Raw genomic sequence first — 22,021 nt, forward strand, 5'->3', positions numbered from 1 at the left:
AAAACCCCGTGCCAAATTTCACCTTTTATGGGTACCCAGTCATAAGGAGATCAGGGGAAAGGAAGATTGACCAGAACTACTCTGCAACTTTAAACTATCACAGAGGAAATAGAATGAAACTACCACCCCCCAGATAAGAATTTCAGTAAGGAAGAACAGGTTATATGGAGAAAGCTGCAAACCTATACATATAACAACCTGCACATTCTCCATGAAATTCATCCCGAAAGAAATACGGACACATGCCCATGGTGCGGAGCCACGCCAACCTTAGACCACATCTCATGGGCATGCACGGCATATCCACAAAAGATAAACACAGAAATTACGGAGCATACACAATGGGAGGCGGCGCTGTCCAGCTAACAGGAAGAGGTCCAAAGGGCCACCATCCGACCAGAAAGACGGCGCGCGGAATCCAGTGGGGCCCTTGTCTAGGGGCTCCACCCATTGGGCGTTTTATTCTTCAATAAAGTTTTTCTTCATTGGTACCTTGTTTCAGGGCACTAATGTCGCTGCGCGCAATCACGTAGTCGCGTGGTTTTTTTTTTCTTTTATTGCGCTTTCATTCCAGTCGGGAAAAAAAATTAACCACAGCAGCGACAATCATGGAAAAAATTATTAGGATATTTCCCAATAGGCTCTACCATTTCTACGTTGAATATGTTGCATTTAGGTCAATGCTTCGAAAGTTGGTTCATTTTCTTTTTTTTGGCCGTTGATTCATTGCCTAAGCTCAAAGTAACAAAATACTTTGAGCTGCTCAAGAGAACAGTAGACAATATTTTCCATTGTGAGGGGCCCGTTTAACTGCATAGCGCAGTGTGCCTGTAAAGAATGCACCGCCGCGGGTAGAGGCGCAATGCGGCAAAGCCGCCATACGGCACACATTTAGGAAATTAAGCAAGCTTACTTGGGACTAAGCAGGGCTCCATCGGCGCGTTTACGGGAGCCGGTTTCACCAGTGCGCACCAGAAACGAGAATTAGTTGCCGAGTAGACCGAATTAATCTTACGGGCATAATTAGTCCCAATATATTAGAAAATTAGCAACACTGCGCCATAGCCTGCTTTACCTGAGGCCTCGGCCCACCTGGAATGTCGACGCTAAAGAATATTGACCCTGATTCGGCAAAAAAAATTAATCACAATAACCCAGAGATGAGAGCGAGAGAGATAGAGGCTCAAAACGGGTAACCTAGGTTTTAAAAAATGATAATCACTGGGAAGACTCGGAAGAAAGCCGTGCAGAACATAAGGTCAGAGGGCAGTGACATTGTACCGAAAAAGTCCGGGCGGAAACAAAACGCCCGCACTACCGCGGACTACAACAAATGGAAGAACTAAGTAAGCGAAATCGGAGAAGTCGAGAGCGATCGTACAAGAAAATCCCTGCTCGAATACCGCCAGAGCAGCAACGAGATACGCAACCACCACCAACGTCGCGGAAAACGCGGCAGCGTTCGAGCAGTCTGGCCGAGCCATCAGTGAGCGGTAAAATCGCGGCACTCTGGAAAGGTGCAGTACACGCTGTAGCTGCGCGAAGCTAGTACGAAAACGGCGTTAATTGCTGTACTGGGGGAAAAAAATAAAGACCCCAAGAAAGTTCGGCAGCCGTTCCACTCCGTGAAGGTGGATGGCCAACCAGCGAGACCGTACGGATGTTATAATGCACAACACAGAAATACGCAAATACGAGAACAAGCACACATCCAAGGCACCGTACGTGTTAACATTGGTCAGACAGGCCTACGTGTCAGCGCACGCCTCATAGAGCGCAGGAATTTGTCAAACGGCCCGCCATGCTCATCTTGCCTGACGTGGTAAAATCTGTCCATCATCGGAAACACGGTCATTTTGTTCCGTCACCCTAACCAAAACCACACGAGAATGATTATTACTGCACGACAAAGAATTCCGTTTTATTAATACGCGTTAACAGGTGCCTTGGATGTACGCTTGTTTTCGTACTTGTCATGAAATGAGCGATGCGTCTATTTTCTATATATGAATTTTTTTTTTCGTACGTGCATTAAACATCAGGAATGAGTAAGCACGTCAATTTTTTTTTTTTGTAATCGACCCACAAGCACTTGAACTCTAACGGCAACGTCACACCGCGAGCTGCACAAAAAAAACATAAAATTAATAAACATTTTCGACAAATAAAAAATACGAAAGCTGTCTTCACCCGGTGAATGTTACGCATTTTAAAAGGAGGGGCGGCCGGGAAGCATCGATAACGATATAATTCCGAATTCTATAATTTCCGTAAGCACTCGCGAAAATTCCGCAATAGTTACACAAATTGCAGTAAACGCTCGCTTACCAATTAAATTAAATTACGCAAGCACGGTGTCGCGCGCCCGCACTGCAACCAACGGACACCTCACTCGATGACCGCTGCCCACTCTCGAAAAGCGCCGGTAGGATCGAGATCGCCGGCACCGAATCGTGCAGCCTATACGTTACACGGAGAGAACAAAGCGCCCACGAAGCCACCGGCCATCTCATACCGTCCGTTCTCGTTATGCCCGCCGCAAAAACTATTTTACTCTTAAAAAAAAAAGCCAGCTAATACGCGCAGCAAACCCCTCATCGCTTCGGTCATCTAACAGCTGAAACAAGAGCTCCGCTAACATAGCCTTAGAAGATGCCGAATAAAATGCCCAAGTGCAGCTACAAATTTAAGTAAAGCGCTTCCCCGAACGCAAATAGCCAACTCACCACTTCGTTGCGCCGCGTCGAAGCCGCTCGTAGTCGCATCTCGAGGTCGGTCCTTGTCCTCAGGTCCCTCTCCCACGTAGGCAGCAAACGGGCCAGCAAGAGTTCCACACGACACGCACACGATCAAGGTGTCTTCAACAAAGACCGTTGGCCGGTGACAGCTCTTCCCGCCAAAAGTTCGGTGGGTCCTGCAGCGACCTCGACGTCTGCACGCCTCGGAGGCCAACGGTCGACTGGGGTGCCGACGTCCCCGGGGTCCCGGGTTTATATACACGTCTCCCTAGGGCAGACCGTTATAGGTACCGCAGAATTTGAACCGCAAGGCGCAGGAGCCTACAGCAGTCGCGAAGCTTGGGGCGCGCTTGTGCCCAGAACAATGACTTTTTGACGCCCGACAAATCCCTAGGCGGGAAAACCGTCCGTTAGTGATTAGCCGTGGCGGCGAAATTTTCCGAGCCATCGAATGAAATAAACTATCTCGCGGAGTTTGCGCGACGGCAAGCTTTCCTGGATTCGGGCCGACGGTCTCCTTAGCGGGAAGGGAGGGCGATTTCGCGAGGTTGATGCAGATTTGCAGTTATTGCGGGTGAAAAGACGTTATTCGTTCATTAATAAACGACAAGCGCTTGCGACTGATCGCGAACGAATTACAAGTTTTCCCGCATATTTGGACCCAAAGCAGCGGCGCAATCTTTTTTTTCTTTTTTACGCCAGCAACCGATTGCATTTCACGCAGACAGACGCGGCGAGGTTGCGTTGACCGCGAACGAGCAGAATCCTCGGCGGAGAAACCAAGATGGCGAAAGCCGAGAGGGCCCAAGAGGCCGACCACCGTGCATTAATTGAAGTCGCGGTAAACGTAATCGCAAAAACGGCTCGAAATGTTCAGACGTTACAGACGACGAGACAGGTGCGCGTAATTTCACTCGCCATTCGAACGCCAGCGCTCGCGTTCCCGCGCGGCCATGTTAGAAAGTGCCAGTTGGGAAGACGCGCCATGTCTGGAAAACCTCCGCGCGGACACATTGGCCGCCATTGTGCAGGCGAGCCGTCGGCGGAGGTCCGCCATCTTGGCCGGCGAACGCACAATGCAGACGAACTCGCGAAGCACCGACGCGGAACAGACGACAAACAGACCGCACCAGCGCAGACGACAATCAATGCGTAATACGTACACGTACACTGGCGCGTTCAAAACTTTGGGCACCACTCCATCAGCGAAAAATTTGAATATATTCAAGCGAAGCTCCGCGGCCTCGAATTGGTTTAACATATCGCATTTACAGTTACCTTGGGTCTCCAAACTTTTGATCGCGACTGAACATAACAGCTGACAACGGCAAAGAATAACACACTTATCCGAACCACTGCACCGTTATTGATACATATTCTCGCGACTCTCATCGCTTCTGTCACAGGCGAGACATTGTGCACAGTTTTTTTTTTTCTTTTTTGCGCGCCCTGCGAAGTGTCGCATTAGCACGCGATCAACACGACACGCACATTATAGGCACGTGCAGTGTGCGAGCAGGTGTCTTTACGATACCGAGTAAAATGCCAGCTGCGTTACGTTTTGAATGCAACTCACCTGCATTAAGGCTTCGTCGAGACTCGTAGCTCGCACAGCTGGGCCCACGTCTTCTCGTCTGTCCTTGTTCACGAGTCCAAGTTCATCAAAAAAAAACAAAAAGAACGATAGCGAAAAGGCCGCTCAACTTCCAAAACGACGCGCTACATCTCGGATCGTGTTGAATTCGGTTGCCCGGCGGACCTGCTTTTCCCGCCAAAAGAAACCAGCCGTTTTTCTTTTTCTTTTTTTCTTGCAATTTCGGGTCTCTCGTACTCGCAGCCCGATCTCACCTTCACTGCGTCCGCCGTCGATCGGGGAAGGTTATCGTGACCCATCATCGGTAACAATTCCGGGCTCTTCACAGCCACCGAGCTCTCCTCGATCAGGAGACGGCGGACCGACTCAGTCGAATTACAAGCTCGAGGAGTCTCAGGGCACGCCGAAAGTTCCTTCGTAACTTCTCTGTTATCACGGCGCGATCAGTCTCGGCCACTTCGCCGCCTGAAACGTCTTCAAACGCACCATTCGGACAATTTCGGGCGACGCGCGCGATCAACTTCCGCGCGATATAGCTCCACATATTATAGTCGCGATCGTGACAACGGTTTGAAAAATGGCAACCATGGCGCCCACGGCCTCCCGCAGTTCAAACGATTGACCCAATTATCCCTAGACGGGTTGTTTACAGTGACCGGCAATCCGAGGTGGCGTGATCCTTTGATATCCCAGAACCCTCTGCTCTGATATCTACGAAGGCTTGAGGAGGTGAACGACCCGGGCGACGAAGCGTCCCTATGACGATTAGGCGTCCTCAAGATGGCTGACAAGTCCCCGTTTCTTCAGGGCGCTCCTCCGAGAGTGGAATTTTTCCACCCGCGAATGCGCGCCTCTGTTTTATTTCTCTTTTCTGTACTTTTTTTTTAATTTGAACAGCGCGGCTTACGTTGGCTGTAACGCGCGTTATATGGGTTACGTGCGTGCTCGTGGTTGCAGGGTTCCTTCCTTTTACGACACGAAAATGCTCCAGGACGGTTCGCAAAGCGCGGACTGACAAAATAGAAAAAACCTTTCGGGCTGATAACGCTCGATCGGCGCATTCCTGGACAGGAACCACGAAATCTGCGCATATGTACGTTCGATGACAGAACCGTAGGATAATTGTCACATGGTTTGGAGCGCTTGCTCTTGATAACGGATCTTGAAGCAACTCTCCGTCTCCTTGTGGTTACTTGCTACAGCCTTCTTGACAGCGAATAACTTTGTTTGCCTCTTTCGCTAGTGTTCGTCGCTGGGGATCGGTCGGTGTATTTGCGATGCAAAACCACCGATGACAAAGCTTGCGTACTGTCACGAAAGCTTGCAAGTTACGGGGCGCGTTCTTAGCCGAACGACAGCGTCATAGGTCTTTGAGGCGTACGTGCTAATTCGCGTGTGCGTTATAGGTTTAGACGTAGGTGCGGCACTGGGGCACTCGCAAAGAAAAACGAGCGATCGCCCGCTCGTTTCGTTGACGCTTGCTGAGACGTTCGCTCGGTCACACAGTCATCTCTTGCAAACGTTGTTTCGGAGCGAGCGCAACCGTCCTCAATGCATGCACCTCTAGATTACTTTTGGTGAGACTCGGTTACTCGTTGCCACTAACCCCCAAAGAGTAAACATAATTTACTGAACGTAAGCACTCTACGCTCTTGTTTGAGCATGAGTCGATCGCCGTTTCCGCTTTGCGAACGAATGCTGAAAAGCCGGTTTCATTTTCTGTCTACCCAGAGTCCCGACTCGATGATTGGCCGCGCGCGTTGTTCTGTCGACTGTGAGGCATGACAGACATGTAATGGCATCATGGCGCCCGGACATCTGCGATCGTTTGCGCGTGCCTAGATTATTGGCAAGCACGCACGCAGGCTAGCTCGTAGGTGGCACTCTAGCTTGTGATACTCTCTCATCGAACCTTCAGAGCAGCGATTGTTCGTGCTGTCTGCCGTACGTCATAGCTGATGCACGCCGCGTATTCACCTGGTAAGGACGGCGCGGATTATTGAGGGCCTGATTGTGGCCGGGAGGTTAGCGTTCGATCGTAAACGTTTTATTTGCAGCCATTCGCAACAAGGTCTTGCGACCGACATAGTGGGCGGGCGGTAGCGCTGAGGTACTGGTCTTGTAAAAGGAAAGACTTGTTGAGCAAAGGCAGAGGAGAGAAGTAAACTCAGGAAAGTTACAGTGGGCGAAAAATTTCGGCAACTGGTGGTCACTACTGTGAAGACGTATATATTCGCACCACATAACCCCTCCCCCCCCCCCCGCCCCCCTAAGTTACGGCCCTGACGAAAACACATGTGCAGGAATTTCGAACATTGCCCCTGCGGCCACTAATCGAACTTCACCCCAGTGCACTGGAACACCACAGTGAAGCAGCGTAACTCAATGAGGACCGTTTCAAAACATGATGTATCAGAAGGCAGCCCGAATTTCGAGAACTTTCAGTTAGCAAGATCGAGAGGGTACGCCCCTTTTATTAACAAGCGTATTTACGGCACCTAGGCGCAACGTCTTTGCTGCGTTACAGCAGCGTTTTGATCAGGATTAAAACACTGCTATGACGCAGCAGGAAAGCTTCGAATAAGTGCAGATTATTAGAAGTGCGTGATCACTCGACGTTGCTAACTGAAGGTTATTGAAATTCGGGTGACCGTTTGAAATATGTTTTGAAGTGCTGCCCATTGAGTTTACGCTGTTGCACTGCGGTGTGCCGGTGTGCTGCGGTGAAATTCGCCAGATAACCGCAGGGGCAATGTTACAAAATTCCTGGGTACGGTTTTTGTTTGCCGCACACGGGGTCGGGTAATTTGTTCACCGAGGAAGCGCGAAGCGGAGCTTTCAGTATACTTCAGGCAGCCAACACCGCACTGGGGCGAGTATGACGTATGGCAACCGGACGGCATGGTTTATGCACCGCTGTGTGTGATGCAATCGAATGTTTCAACCTACCGGCGCCTGTTTCGTGGACTCCGCCCTTCGTCTCGCATAGGGTTCGTGCGCATCCACTGCCTGAAATAGCGATGATTGCGTTCCAGGCACGGAGCGGACCGACTCCGCAAGCTTTTATTTTGCATTTCACTGAACGCTTCCAGGTCGTCTTTTGGAAGGTGAACAAATTCCGGTTTAATGGCGCAAAAGCGACTAAGGCCATGCTGCGCCAGCCACAAGATGTTAAGCAATCAAATGTTAAAGCAGCGAAAGCTGCGTTACTTTATAGTCTGTGCGAAAAACCGGTTTCTTCTAAAAAGCTCAACAAGTCAGTGAAGGGCACTAGCGGATCATCTCCCAGGATTGAGGCGGGATGTAAAGTTATGTGTAGGTTATAGAGATTCTGTAAAAGCTTCCGTCTCGGTGTTTAAGTACGTGGACATGTCATAATAATGCGCATTACTGTAAGTGGTTCATGGCCACTTCTCGCAAGCTGGCGGGTTTTCGTTTTGAAGTAGAAAATTGTGTCAAGTACGTGTGTATGTATGCTCAATTCGAAGTCGACATAGGATCGCCTCATAGAAGCGTTGCTGGTGGCTGCACGACTTCCACTCGCCAAGCAGGGGTTTTATTGTGTGCAACTTGTTATTTCTGCAAGAGGCCCATTCTAGTTGTGATGCCAGAGCCTTACGAGAGGTCACGTCTGGCTGCGCGGACAATCGAGCAAATGCGACAAGAGAGGTGAGGGAAAAAAAAAAAATGTGCCACCCTATTCCGACCTTGTTGAAACCTTGTCGAAGAGGTTAGTGAGCGCTTCCACGTTCACTGAAAACGCCCGGTATGTCGACAATTGCACCGAATCGCGCATGAATCGAATGGACCGAAGATTTGCGGCTCGCTATCTCCCACCAACGGCTTCTCAAGCACGAGCAAACAGAGGACAAACCCATTTTTGATGCGATTTATTGGCATCCCCTTTGAAACAGGGCGGTTCGTGCAGTTATGCATCCTGCTCGAGCTAACCAGGCATGCCATACGTGCTTTCAGTCTAGGATTTTGCTTAAATCTCCTCAATCTTTCCTCTCAATACAATGGCTTACGGGCATCTACCTTGCACCGTCTCGTATGTCTGTAACGCGTCAGGTCCTATCAATCCGTTCTCCGCTTTTCTTTCCCCAATACCCTAAACGTCTCTTGCTTACCTCTACTGCTGACAGGTTAATGCTCTATCTACCTTACACTATCATTGTGTGTGTTCTCTTCAATGCCACTGCAGGTCGGGTGGCTGCCGTTACTACAGGAGACAAGCACCTCGAAGACGTTTGCTGCCGGGGGAGGATGCCTTTCCAAGCAGGGAACGGCTTTAGAATTTATTCCTGTATTGAAAAACCTTTTCTCCTTCTGCCTGGATATTAAAGCTCGCCACTTACAAAGGGTACAGCCACAAGCTCAGTTGAGTATACTGGCTGCATTCGCATGGGGAATGATGAAGGGGATCCAACACAAGATGAAAAGTGTAGACAAGGAACAGTGCTTTAACCTAGTGCCACACTTCGCACTTAAGCTATCAATTCTTGCAAGTATGGCACGGTATGTGCAATTGATAGAATCCAGCACTGCAGTCCACATGAGCAAAGTTCTTCCGACAGATTTATTACAACACAGGGGAAGTGAAGTAGTGCACAAACTATGCACAGTAAATGAAAGGTGGGCAAATAAAAAATATGTGAACAGCTCATACACGAAAGTACAATTGCCATGAGAATGAAACTACAATTGTGACCCGTGTTGTTGGTCTTGCCTCTGCTGTGATGCATTCTAATTATGCTATTCAATCTAGCCCCAAAGTGAGTTACGAGAAAGTGAGGGGTGAAATGTTTTAATTAATCATATATAAAAGCCAACGAAGATGCAAAGAACACAGGGAAAATTGTACTTACTAATAGAATTAAAGATAAATAAATCAATGGAATTGAAAGTGGACGAAAAAACTTGCCACAGATGGGGAACAATTGACATTACATGTGCGATGCTGTACTAATTCAGCTACTGCAGTACCCATTTCCCATCCACTTTCTGGGGCATATACATGTGTTACTACTAGAACTAACCCCTGGGAGTGTTGGAGTATGCTCACTCCCACTGCCCAGAAAAAGTCGACACCAAGTTTTTTGGCGTGGGTTTTTATTTTACACGCAGCAGCAACAGGTGGCCACAACGTCGTCTACTTCTCGTCGGGCTTGTTGTAGACGTAGGTCAGGCAGCACTTGCCACAGTACTGCCTGTCAAAGTGCGCGGCCATGAAGACACCTGCTCCACAGTCCTCGCTGGGGCACTCTCGCCTCAGGCGAGTGATCTTGCCGTTCTCGTCGACCTGGAAAATTGTCAATGAAAACCATTGGTTACACCCTCCAAAAGACAAAACAATACAGCATTGAAATACATACATTGCCACAATCTGAAATAACTGTTTCTCACATTAAAAGAAAAACATGTACATACCTACAATTCCTTTCTTTCCTACACAACACCAATGCATTGTTTTACTAGTTGTTTTCACCACACTAGGTACAATGAATTCACCTGCACCATGCGAATAATTTCACAGAAGTGGAGGAGAAGTTAAGAAATAGCGCAGCTTGATTTCAGTGGTGCTGGCACCATGTGACAGACAAAAACAAATGCCAAAGTTTCAAGAGTTCCCCAATCGAAGGTATGATCGGCGTTCGAGGCATTAATGTCCCTCACTTGCTTAGGCACTGCAGGCGCACTTCAACGGCACTTGTGCATGTGTTTTGCACCTGCAGATACAATCTTGTACAGTTGAGAACAAAAGTCTGGGGACCAGAAGTGCCCCTAAATATATATATATATATTTTTTGTCTGCCACCTAGGCATAAAGGCTGAAATCAAGTAGTACTGCCTATGTGAAGCTGTTTGCCCAGCACCATGCATTACGTCAGTTTCACGCTGCACAGCTGCCCTAGATGAAATTAACATTTTCGCCAATGCTGTGGTTTCCAGACTTTTGCTCTTGATTGTACACCTGCACCAAGTGAACACCGAAAGCATGAACCAACCACGCACCTTTTGAAACAAACATGGTTCTCAAGGCACCACTGCTGCAAAGCTGAAACTAGTGACGGGATGCACAAAATGATAGAAAATTGGCCAGTGTGATATTCACACACTCACAACATGCAAATCCTGTGAATGGCAGCCACCATCTTGGGCTTGTTTTGATGCTGTTTTCTGTATGTGTGTACTTTGCCATGGAGATGAACAGATGCTGTCACGCCCAAAGTGCGACAGCACTGACGAACAGAGCTGATCGACCAAAGCACGCACTCGCTGCATACTGGCCCAGTGCGCCTGAATTTTTCTTGGCTCTCACGCTGCCAGCTGGGCTTCTTGGCATCTGCTTGATTGCTATGCTGCTTCATGTTCAATCAGCCGCTTGCTTCACGTTTGACCAACTTCCTTTCACTACCCAAATCTCTTCAGCTTGGCTCAACACAACTCATGCGTTTGGCAAGACATGCCATACTCCCAAAGTTTCCAGTTGCTTCTACCGGATAGAGTATTAATTTGCAACCTAGCACATTAATGAGGAGACCTTGTCGACCCGTCTCTTGAGTGCTGGTCGGACTGGATCGATAATGGGAAATGATTTCGCGATGACACCGTTAGCTGCTCCTTTTCAAGCTTCGTCGGTAGACTGAGTGGCGCTCCATCTGTGTTAGCAATGGCATCGGGCGGCCCCGAGCAGTGGTGACACAAGGCCAGTCTAAAATCGAGCAGCAGGAACCACTATATTACACCAGCCCAGTTTCCCTTATCAACCGAGGAAGTAGTGGGTACGCAACACCTGCCAGCAACATGAAAATAGTGCTTGGCACTGCCGTGAACAAGAAAATGCAAGCTCAATCTGCTGGGCAGTGACACTACAGACTGAAGCAAGGAGTACTGCATTTTCAAGAGTCTAACCCCTCTCAGCTATTAAAAAAAGGAAAAGCATGTTAATCTAAGCACCCCCTTTTTTTTCCAAGCTAGAGTGCGTAGCCAAGGTTGCCGAGCCAGAGCCGCCAGAGTCCAGAGGTGGTGTGGTATTGGCGGCGCAATCTCCGGCTGCTTGCATTGCTGCGCTCTGACACTACATGACAGATGGCGGCACAGGACGCCAAAAAGCTTACCAAAAAATGAACACCCCCCTACGAAACTGGCTGAAACGGACCTCGATAACTACCAGTGTTTCCTTGTGGGCCTGGTATCAGCAGCGTTTGGCAAGTTACGTGGTCACAGGTTGCTTTATTTCGTGTCAGCTTGACAGCCCTAACAAAAGTAAGAAATGAGTTTGAAGAGGGCTTCCTACAGCTTAAGCTCAAGCGAACAGTAAATGCATTTGCCAGATTATAGCAACGACAGAGCTACGGCAGAATTTGATGTGGACCGAGCCTGCAACACCAGGTGGAGGAAGCAGCGGGACTGCACAAGAGCTGTCATCCGCAAATTGAAGAATTCCACGTTCGTTCGCAGCAAACAAGAACGATGTGAGAGCTTTGCTGTCACTGCTGATGCAACCCAGATGAAAGCGCTGGAGATTGCAAGATGGCAGATTCCCCGCATGGTGTTTCGCGCTAGTCGGAGCTGGATGGAGCGCATGATGAGAACTGGGTTTTGTTTGAGATGCTAGACAGTACGCCAAAAGCTGCCAGCCAATTCCAAAGGAAAACTTATCGCTCTTCAGCGGTATGTGAAGAAGCTCCACAAGGAACACAGCTCACCAGATTGGCAATGCCAAACAGACACCTGTGTATTTTGACACGCTGAGGGCGTGCACAGTTGAAGAGCTTTAGATCAGGGTAACAAGCACTAGTGCTGGGGCCCACGGTGCTGTACATGCGTGAACGATGCTTCTGTTGGATGTGTTTTGCGGCCATCTTACTGCGGAGGTAAAGAAAGTTTCAGAAGGGCAATTGCAACTTGGATGTTATTCCAGGCAGCACGACGCAAGTGCTGAAACCTCTTGATCTATTTAAGACTAATCTGACAGGAGTACGAAGAGTGGGTGCGGAACCACGACCAGAAGATGATGCTGACTGGAAAAGCTGCAGAAAGCGTCCCCATCAACCAAGGCAAGGTGGATTTCGGAGGCATGGAAGCGGCTCTAAGTCAACATTGAGGCCTAGTCGAGAAGAATAATTTTAACGGAACAGAATGCGACCTGCTAACGGATACTGAGAGCGGCAGCTGAAGCGGTGGGACGGACTTGTGTGGCAGTGAGAGTTACCGAGTAACGAGCATCAGACAAGTGGCGAGTGCACTGTCAGCACTTGGGCATCTTTTGAATGTTTGCCAAACATTTTTTGCGCCCGTCCTGTCGAGATATCGCCATGAAAATAGGGGGGGGGGGCACGCAGAATTGAGTAAATACGGTGTGTGCTCTGTGCCTAGCTTCTGCTCACAGCTGAGTAGACAACAAATGTGGTCGTTTGGCACAAACAAGGAAGGACAGGAGGGAACAAGGGGAGCACCAATATGAACAGACTAGCCCAGCAACGTGTACTTCTAGATTCTGTTCACAGGCTTGACCTGCAGCAAACACGAAGAGTGAATTTCTTTGTTGAGGGTTACTAAGGATACCTCGATAACGCCATTCGAGGCGAATGGCTGAGGAATGATGGTCATTCAAAGCACAGGTAAGGCAGCAACATCCTTTTCAGACTTGGCAACGACGAACGTTTCGCACTGCGACTTACACCACAATACCTGCCAGGTCGATATGAGGAGCATGACAGCACAAGCATGTAGCAGTACATAGACAGACTAGCCATGGTCGGGCATCATAGGCCTCACTATCCAGCATAGCAGTGGAAGCCATAAAAGGCTTAACCAGGAGCAACAAAGAAACAGCAGAGCTAGTGCAAGCAGCTGTTTGGTGTGCCGAAACCTTGAAAATAATAACTGAAGGCTTCATATGCAAGGCATGGAAATCAGAAAAGAAAAATATTCTTGAATTGAGAAACACAGGCTATTTTGTCGTTATTATATTTTTAGCAATTTGTGTTACTAAATTAAAAATTAAATTATGGCATTTTATCTGCCAAAACCACAAGCTGATTGTGAGGCATGCTGCAGCGGGGGACCCCAGATTAATTTTGACCACCTGAGGTTCTTTAACATGCACCTAAAGCTAAGTACCAGGGGTGTTTTTACGTTTCGCCCCCTCGAAATGCGGCCGCCATAGCCGGCATTCAATCCCGCGACCTCATGCTTAGCAGCATGACACCACAGCCACTAAGCAACCACGGTTGGTAATTTGTGTTATTGCAGCACTACGCTTTCTTATGCTGATGTCATTGTAATCTGCCTCATTGACTGAAACAAGTATGCCACTGTTTGAAGAACGTCAACTGTAAGTTGCAACAGAAAAATGACAATACTCTAAAAATAAGAGCGAATGATTATGACCTTACACCTCCGATCAAAAAAGGAACAAGAGATTGGATCAAATAATCACCGAACCACAACCTTGCGACAGTGATTGAGGAAGTACCCACAGAGAGCTGAACTCATCACAGCGGAGAAATACCCTGATCTCCGAGTTCACTTGGTCACTAACAGAGATGTATGTCAGCATGAAGCCACAATTAGAAACTTACAGTGATGCTACAGCAACTACCATTACAAGCATAAAAGGCCAGCTCAATGGCAAAGAAGAATGCCGGTGGCAACAATGAAAAAATGAATGCAAATATTCCGGCCACAAGCGTTCAATGAGCATCTTGAACGGCTACATCACAAATTGCCATTGACCAGTTCATCAAGGAGCAACACAGCAATGGCAGAGAAGCTGGGCTACAGTGGGATCAGCTGTTTGGTGTGGCGGGGCGTTGAAAAGGATCACCGAAGGCTTCACTGGTGTAACAATGACCACACAGACAGAAATATTGCAACGAAACAAGCTTGCTAAGGGGAACAAGACAGCAATGACTGGCTACTGTGCCGGTCAGCTGTAGGGTCTATGTGGTGTGTGAGCCGAGGTGAATGCAACACTGCGAAGGTTCACAGCATTCATTCTATTTTTCCCCCTCCCTCCACATTTACTAGTGGCTAGAGCAGAATACACGAAGATGCCACATAGATGTTATCTAAAAATTGAAACAAATCTGAAGCAGGTGGTAGTAGCTCTCGTACTGTTTTCGAGGACTAGTATACATGATGCTATGTCAAATTTTTCATTGCTCTTTTTTAGCTGTGCCACCATATGTGGCATGAATTTGTTGCTGAAAAACCGGGGCCACATCGTGAAGATATCTACATTGCTATAGTGCAACATCAAGCAACAGAAACTTCATATTCATTTTTCTGTCATTTTAATGGTCATGACACATCGTCTTGCGGAGCTTTTCTGCTTGGCAACAAGTTTTATGCAGTTGCGCTCACACTGAATAGATCTAGCAGGTGATGCTATTTATTCTGCTCTAATGTTTGCCAAATCATGATTTTCTATAACCAAAAACATGTAGCAAAAATCTCGCACCAAAATTTGCACTTGTTTATTTTGCATTTCAAGTGCACTGAGAAATAAAAATAGGATAACTGGCTTGGGCAACTTTCTGGCAGTTTAGCCATGTACTTTATTTTGGCACTTCAAAGCAGTTACTGAATATTCCCAATATAAACAGCCCTGAGCACCACAGACAAACTGCCTATGTCCACGACTGTAAGCCGATTCATTCCCAAGGAAGTCAAGAACAACACGCATCCTTGACTGCACGAATGCCGTTCTCCAGGACCTCCCGTGCACAAGAACACTCAAAAGCCTTTTCACTGCTGACAGATTGGCTTGCCATGTGCCGACAATGAAGATGAGCCCTTTGTTGTGATGCCACAAGAGACGCACAAGAAAAGAAAAAGAGGGGGGGGGGAGCGGCGATCCCAAAGAGCTTCAAACGAATGAGTGCTTCTTAGATCAAATCTTGCGCTTTGCATATGCCAAAGAGGCTCAAATAGGAAAAGCAAAAAAAGCCACGAGTCACTAACCTTTTCCTGCTGCAAAGGCAAACAACCCATCTATGCCTCTTCATACGATAGTTTCATAGCATAAGAAGTGGCAAAGGATCATGACCAGTGACTTGCGGAAGCATCTTGAATCGTTGAACATTTATGACCCGTTCACTATTCCCAGCTCAACGGCTGCAGTAGGTTGGCTCAAAGCTTGTGCAAAGAGTAAAAAAAAACAAGTACACCTTTGCAAGTAAATTGTATACTTCAATGAAGGCTTTTGTGGAGATTCCAGAATGCTATTTTCAATCTACAACTACAGGATGGAACCAAAAATTGTACAGCAGTCAGGAGTCTGCATAGGCTCTAGGGTCACCCCTGTCCTCAGCAGCAGTAGACCCGAGGCATTGAATGCTCCCCAATGGAGTTATTGAAAAGACATTCAGGAACACCGATGACCACCCAGTCGTCACTGACCAAAAGCAAGTTTGCTGGCAGTGCCAGCCACTGTTAAGCTACCGTCCTGCGTACACCAACATCGTGAATAACGGCACAGCTAGCTTGTGTTTTCGAGCTGCTTTGGCCAAGTTGTGCGTGCACCAGGTGAATTAGAGCATGGTGGAACAGGTACTGAGGCTCAAGCAAGCAGGGTATCCCTGGTGGGTAATAGTGAGCAACTCACAGTAGCTTCTAAAAAAGACATGAAAGCAGAATGAGAAACGAGGCAGCTCGAAGCTGTGGATTCAAGATACTAAAGGTAGTACGGCACTGTAGTCTGGTTGTCTTTTCGATAAGAAACAAGTTAGAGCGGGCTTGTGTGAAAGCAGATAGGTGCCTGCACGAGATTCCTTTCACCTGCAAATGCAATCTATGTTGCACTGATGAGTAGATGTGTGAACGAGCACCTTGCAACCTAAAGATGGCGACCTCCAAACTCGCCTCAAGGGGTACACTTTCACCTTTTACACCATGTGGCATCTGGAGCAATGAGTGTTATGCAAACTGGGCCCAGCTAATCAGTGTTTAATGGAAGTAGTTTACCGAGAATATGGTTCCAGTCAGGATTCTGACATTTCCATGCAGGTACCCTCTCTCCTTTATGGCTTTTCAAAGTTTTGAACAAACGTAAATACATAAATCCAACAGCTGGAAAATTTTAGCTTTTTCTTTGCAAGTCAACAAGCCACTCTGGAATTGGCGAAAGTAAAGCAGCATTGTTTCTCCACCCCGAGGTACCTCGATGGGCCTTCCGAGAGGACTTGGCACAAACGAAACATTCACACAAGATGCTGCGACATGCTCACCTTGTAGAATTTCAGCACAGCCAACTTGACCTTCTTCTTCTTGTGCTTGTTCTTCTTGGGGGTGGTGTAGTTCTTCTTCTTGCGCTTCTTGGCTCCACCGCGCAGCCGCAGCACCAGGTGCAGAGTCGACTCTTTTTGGATGTTGTAGTCCGACAGTGTGCGGCCATCCTCAAGCTGCTTGCCAGCGAAGATCAGACGCTGCTGGTCGGGCGGGATACCTGCACAAAATCAAATAAGCCACAGACTTCACACCTCAAGTCCCATGCGTCACGATTCGGGCATCGTCCCTGCTGCTGTGACAAAAAGAACTACAAAGGCGGAATCAAAAGCCAACGATTGAACTTCCTTCTCCAAGGACTGCTTTTAACTTCGGTGACACTACTGGAAGGTTTCAACACAAAGCTAATATGCCACCAGTGAAACACCAATGCCTGTCCTGTACAGTTTTATCATACCTCAAGAAAAAAAGGCCCTAAAAAAAAAAGTAATGGTCACGTGCGAACCAGCACACTAACCTGCTTAACGTGCAATTCAGTCCATGAGAACCAACACTGTGCGAAGAAGGCATGTAAGCTGTTTTGGGGAGCATTTAATTTGTAATTCAATGTTGGCAAATGCATTGAAATGTGGCTGAGCCTCAAGAACTGTACCACAGCACTGTAGACATACTGGTTGCTCTTCAAGCACATATTTTACATTACAACAAGTCACATTCTCCGAGATGAGTACAACATTAAATCCGGGCTCTTTCATCCTGTACACAACTAGATGCATCTGTTAATTTCAGATGTGTTTGCAAAGCCACAGCATTATGAGCAGAGCGTAGACGATTTGGATTTATATTGTAACAGCATTACAAATTACTGGTAGGATGCAGGGAGCTCATTTGCCTTTGCTTTAGTCGACCACTGCCCAACAACTCTGTCCACATCCAGTGCACTGGCGACTTCTCACTAAACAAAGCACGACTTGTGTGACCTTGCTGAATCACCATATTTCCAGTGACGCTGTTTTTTTTTTGTATGCTTCCAATAAGCTCCCTGTAATTAAATCATTTTAAATATAGCCCTTATATTAATGGTCAATTGGACACAGCAGTTACATATAGTACAACACACGAGAAATTCACGATTTGAAACAAAAGCAGGAATTCATCCATACACCACAAAACTGGCCATAGGTTTCACACCTCCCTTCTCGCCAAATTTGATCTGTTGCATTTGCACTTCAACCAAGTCAGCAGGATCAATTTTGTGCAGCTCGTAAAACACAGCTGGAACAATTCGGATCGTTCGCACTCATGAATTTACTGCTTAAGCTGTAATCAGCAAACACATTTTGAACCTGGCCTGGACATTACCCCAAACATGGCTCTAATTAAAAAAGATATAAAAAAGGTGCTTGGTTTAGTTAATCAAAGACACCACAGAAACCTAATATGAATCATATGTTGCGTTTAAATAAAAGTCTGAGGAGTTCAGTAATTACTTGCAATGCTTTTAATTAGTCCAGGAATGCTGAAGTTTCATTACACAACGAACATTACACCCATTATCACAAAATATCAACTTGGGAACAACAGGTGGGGCATTGGCAAGACAAACTGAAAACTGCTGACACTTCTGAACACTTGATTCAGATTTTTTGGCAAAAGCTGCACTTGATGCACACGCACCTAAGACTTTGCAGTAGCATCCCCCGCATTCTCATTAAATTTGATCATAGTGGCATTTGTCGCTCTGCCAGGGCAAACAGCAAAATTCTGTGCTGCTCGCAAGATACTCTTAACTAAGCACTCCACTTGCATATGTATTTCACTGCAAAGGCTGCAAATTAACCAACACACTCCAAATTTTGCCTAGACATCGCCCATTACCTGATCTTTACATTCAGGAAACAAACAAGGCGCCTTGTTTTAATAAGCCAAGGACATCGGAGAAACCACCTACGGAGCCCTTACACTGCATGAAAATAGGGGAATACCAAGGGTTCAGAAAATATTTGCAAGGCTTCAAATTAATAAAGACCAGTAATGCACAAATATTTTGAAATACTCTTAAGATATACTTCAAACTTTCAGCACATATCCTATGCAGTGACCCTCCGATCAGCTAAAAATATTAAATGTTTTGAGGTTTATTTCACATTCCTCCAAGGAATGCAGGGCAATTTCTTAAGCTTTTCCCGTATCTAAACAAGCCTTGACAATATTCACTAAACCCATAATTGACACATACACAAGTTCAAAATTTGCCTGCGTATTGCTCCTAACTTATTCCACATTCCCTTAAAATACGGGCATGGTCAATGATATACTCTTTTCAGAAAATCTTGAGAACTGTCATAACAGTCGATAGCACCTCTTGTCTAATCAACAGACTTGCTGTGAAAGTAGCTTGTCAACTGCTTTCCGTGCAGAACTCACCCTCTTTGTCCTGGATTTTCGCCTTGACATTTTCGATGGTATCACTTGGCTCGACCTAGGTATGAGGGCGGAAAAAAATACGAGGCTCACAAGACTGCACGGGCTTTTACAGGTTATAGAACACTTGACAAGCCATCAGAAGTTGCATATAGTGATTCGGTGTTTTGCGTTTATCACCAGGTAAGTGCGTATGTGTGGTACATGATTCATCATTGACAAAATCGTTAGAATGTTTGCAGGAAGCAACAGCAGGTACACGCACCTCTAGGGTGATGGTCTTGCCAGTGAGAGTTTTCACAAAGATCTGCATGGCGACCTGTGATAAGGAAACAAAAAGAAATAAGACAGTGCATAGTCAAAAGACCCAATAGCAACCTTCCACGTTATCAGGCCACTGCAGATCACCAGAGATGTCTAAAGTTCCCTCCAATGCTTTGGAGGACAAGCATCCCCAGCTGGCAAACCACTCAAGCACCCTTTCTGCCCAACCTTGAATGAGCTCTGGTCATGCACACAGTGGCCTTGAAACAATGAGGCTGGGTGCATGTTACCAAAAACGGTGGAAGTCCTACAAAAGGAACAACCGGATGGCTTCAAGCTATGAAAGAGAAACAATTGACAAGAAAAACTCCTTTATTTTATTCACACGAGAAGAACAGCATTGATGCAACCGTCGTTCTCGGGGTTGTTGGTCACCTGCGCATACTTTCCCCAAACCACTTTGCCACCCTGTGTAACGAGACCCAGTTCACTGACATTCACTTCGATCACAGTTCCCTTCGTGATCACCCCCAGCTGGGAGTAGAGCGGCGAGCTCGGATTCTTCTTCACACCGATGATCGGCAGGCAGAAGGTGGCCTTCAGCTCTGGGTGAGTCACGTGAGCCTTCTTGAAACGAAGCGCCATTGGTCTGATGAACCGCTCAAACTTCGGAGGCTTGCGCGTGAATCCCTCCCCGACAAACGTCACCTTGGTCACCATGCGCTTCCATGCCTTCTTTTTCCGCTTGCCTGTCTTGATCACCCGGAACGCCTCGGAGTCTCCTACGCCACGGACTTTCGGAATGGGCACGTCCCACTTGCCGGCCTTCTCTTTCCTTTTCTGCTTGATCATGTTCGACAGGACCTTGGCCCTTGATTGGTTCTCACGATCCAGCAGGTAGACTGGAACTGCGCCCTGTGCCGCTGCCTCGGGTCCTCGCTGTTTGGTCAGCTTTTCCTCGTGCATCTTCAGCGTCTTCTTCATCTGGACCTTCTCAGAGTAGCGCTGCTTGGTGAGCATCTTCGCCTTGAGGCCCCGGGTGGTCTTGGCCTTAACGGCATCCTCGTGCGGCTTCCGGCCGAGCCGCTTGCGAAGCCGCTCGTGGTGGTCGAGCCGGTAGCCATACCGTTTACGGTGAAGCTCAATGTGCTCGTTCTGCGGCATGTTGCTGGCGGTGTCTGCTCAACGCAGCAGCGACACTCCTGCTAACAATCCCTCTTTTGCTGCCAAGTTTTGGGGTTGCGGCTGGCCGCGGTGTACTCTGCGTTTCCGAAATCTCGAGTCACCTGCGAAGGGACAACAGGTGTTCCCTCAGGCTCCTTTGCAGTACACTGCTAAGCTAAGCGCTAGGGCAGCGCGCGCCCTCCATTGCCACGCGTTCGAAACTGACCGTGCTCGGAAATTAGCCTGCACTGCACAACTGTTTCGTGGTCATAAATGAACGCGTCGGCTGCCTACAACAGTCGCTCGTTTTACCCAACCCAAGTTCACAGTTAACCTTAGGCGGCGTTTTTTTTTTTTTTTTAAGCAGGAGATCGTGCTTGGTTACAACCACTTGCAAGGCTTAAACAAATCTGCACCAAATATGCCGCTGCCAGACGATCTGGACGGAATTCGGAGAAGAGGTCAAGAAAACATGAGGTAGCGTTATCACTCATGCCACAACGATCGCTTCCGATCAAGATGGCCCGACTACTGACAGATGGCGCACAGACAAGTGCTAAATCCTACACACGTTAAACCTCGCCGCAGGCCCAAGGCGCACCTTTACCTTGTCAACAAAGAAAACCGGCGCTACCTCGACGTAATGCCACGTTCGCGCAAATTTACAACAAGACAGCGGTTGCAACAGACAATGCAATCGTTTTGCGATCTGTCCACATTGGAAGCGCAACCGAGAACTTCGGCAATACCAATATTACAACGGTGCCGGAGCAATCGCTAACAAATCGCCGAAAAAGTCAGATCAGTTACCCTCGTCCTGGAGTAAGACGCGTCTAAGACTGAATAAATGCGTGACGGCGAATTCCCAGGTTTTTCAGAACGCAGAACAAGGTCTGACGGAACAGAGTCCCAAAACTTGGCAGCAAAGCGGCGCGCTCAATCTACCAAATTTAACGATCCAGACAATGAAAGTGCACGCGAAAATAACAACACACAAGAACATGAACATACAAGAACAATCAAGTGGCGCCCAAACTTGTAAATGTTCACATACGACGATCGCACACATGGTTCAAAGGCCGGCACGCGCAACAAGACCACGTTGGACACATCACGCGTTCGCACGCACACGTTATTATTAACTTCAACTAACACGTGTTTATCAACGCGCAGGAATTGTCAAACCAGTCGCGTAAACTTACATTTACTATTAGAACTGTTCAAAGGGGAAGCACAGTGACAAACACGAGGCGAGGCTTCCACGGCACTAGTCCTAGCGTTCCACGTAGTTTTAACAAGCGTCACAAAATTAACTACAACGCATGCTGGCTCGCTAAGAGCGACGCAATAAGCTTTAAATAAACTGCATAATCACAAGTGTTAGTAAGGGTTGAATTTCAGGAAAAAAGAAATATTTTGAGAAAAATACACGGAGAAACTTACAATCCGCCTTTGCGTCACACCGCCATTGAATAGAAAAGACTCTCCGAGACGCGGGGGCAAAAAATGTGATCGCAGGGACTGTAAAAAAAAAGGCGAAATAAAGTGACATTGTTAACTTTTGATAAACAATTAAAAATATTATCAACACGTGAAAAAC

At 47.4% G+C, this 22,021-nt stretch overlaps 1 protein-coding gene and 1 long non-coding RNA gene across 2 annotated transcripts in view; one reads left to right on the plus strand and one right to left on the minus strand.

Annotated features, from left to right (window-relative positions):
• The window catches only part of LOC139050854 (uncharacterized), a 141,616-nt gene extending 132,697 nt beyond the window's left edge, over positions 1 to 8,919 (plus strand). Inside the window, exon 4 of the long non-coding RNA XR_011509100.1 lies at positions 8,537 to 8,919. This is a non-coding gene — a long non-coding RNA (uncharacterized lncRNA). The remainder of the gene's footprint in view (positions 1 to 8,536) is intronic.
• Positions 8,920 to 9,123: 204 nt separating this feature from the next.
• Ip259 (NSA2 ribosome biogenesis factor-like IP259) lies at positions 9,124 to 21,938 on the minus strand. Its single transcript, XM_070527647.1, has 6 exons — positions 21,865 to 21,938; positions 19,645 to 20,543; positions 19,259 to 19,300; positions 18,997 to 19,051; positions 16,572 to 16,789; positions 9,124 to 9,634 (listed from the first exon to the last, which is right to left on the minus strand). The coding sequence occupies exons 2-6, from the start codon at positions 20,419 to 20,421 to the stop codon at positions 9,485 to 9,487; spliced, it is 1,242 nt and encodes a 413-aa protein (XP_070383748.1). The 5' UTR covers positions 20,422 to 20,543; positions 21,865 to 21,938; the 3' UTR covers positions 9,124 to 9,484.
• Positions 21,939 to 22,021: the final 83 nt, after the last annotated feature.

Source organism: Dermacentor albipictus, chromosome 10 (genome assembly GCF_038994185.2).
Source record: "Dermacentor albipictus isolate Rhodes 1998 colony chromosome 10, USDA_Dalb.pri_finalv2, whole genome shotgun sequence".
Classification (NCBI taxonomy): Eukaryota; Metazoa; Arthropoda; class Arachnida; order Ixodida; family Ixodidae; genus Dermacentor; species Dermacentor albipictus.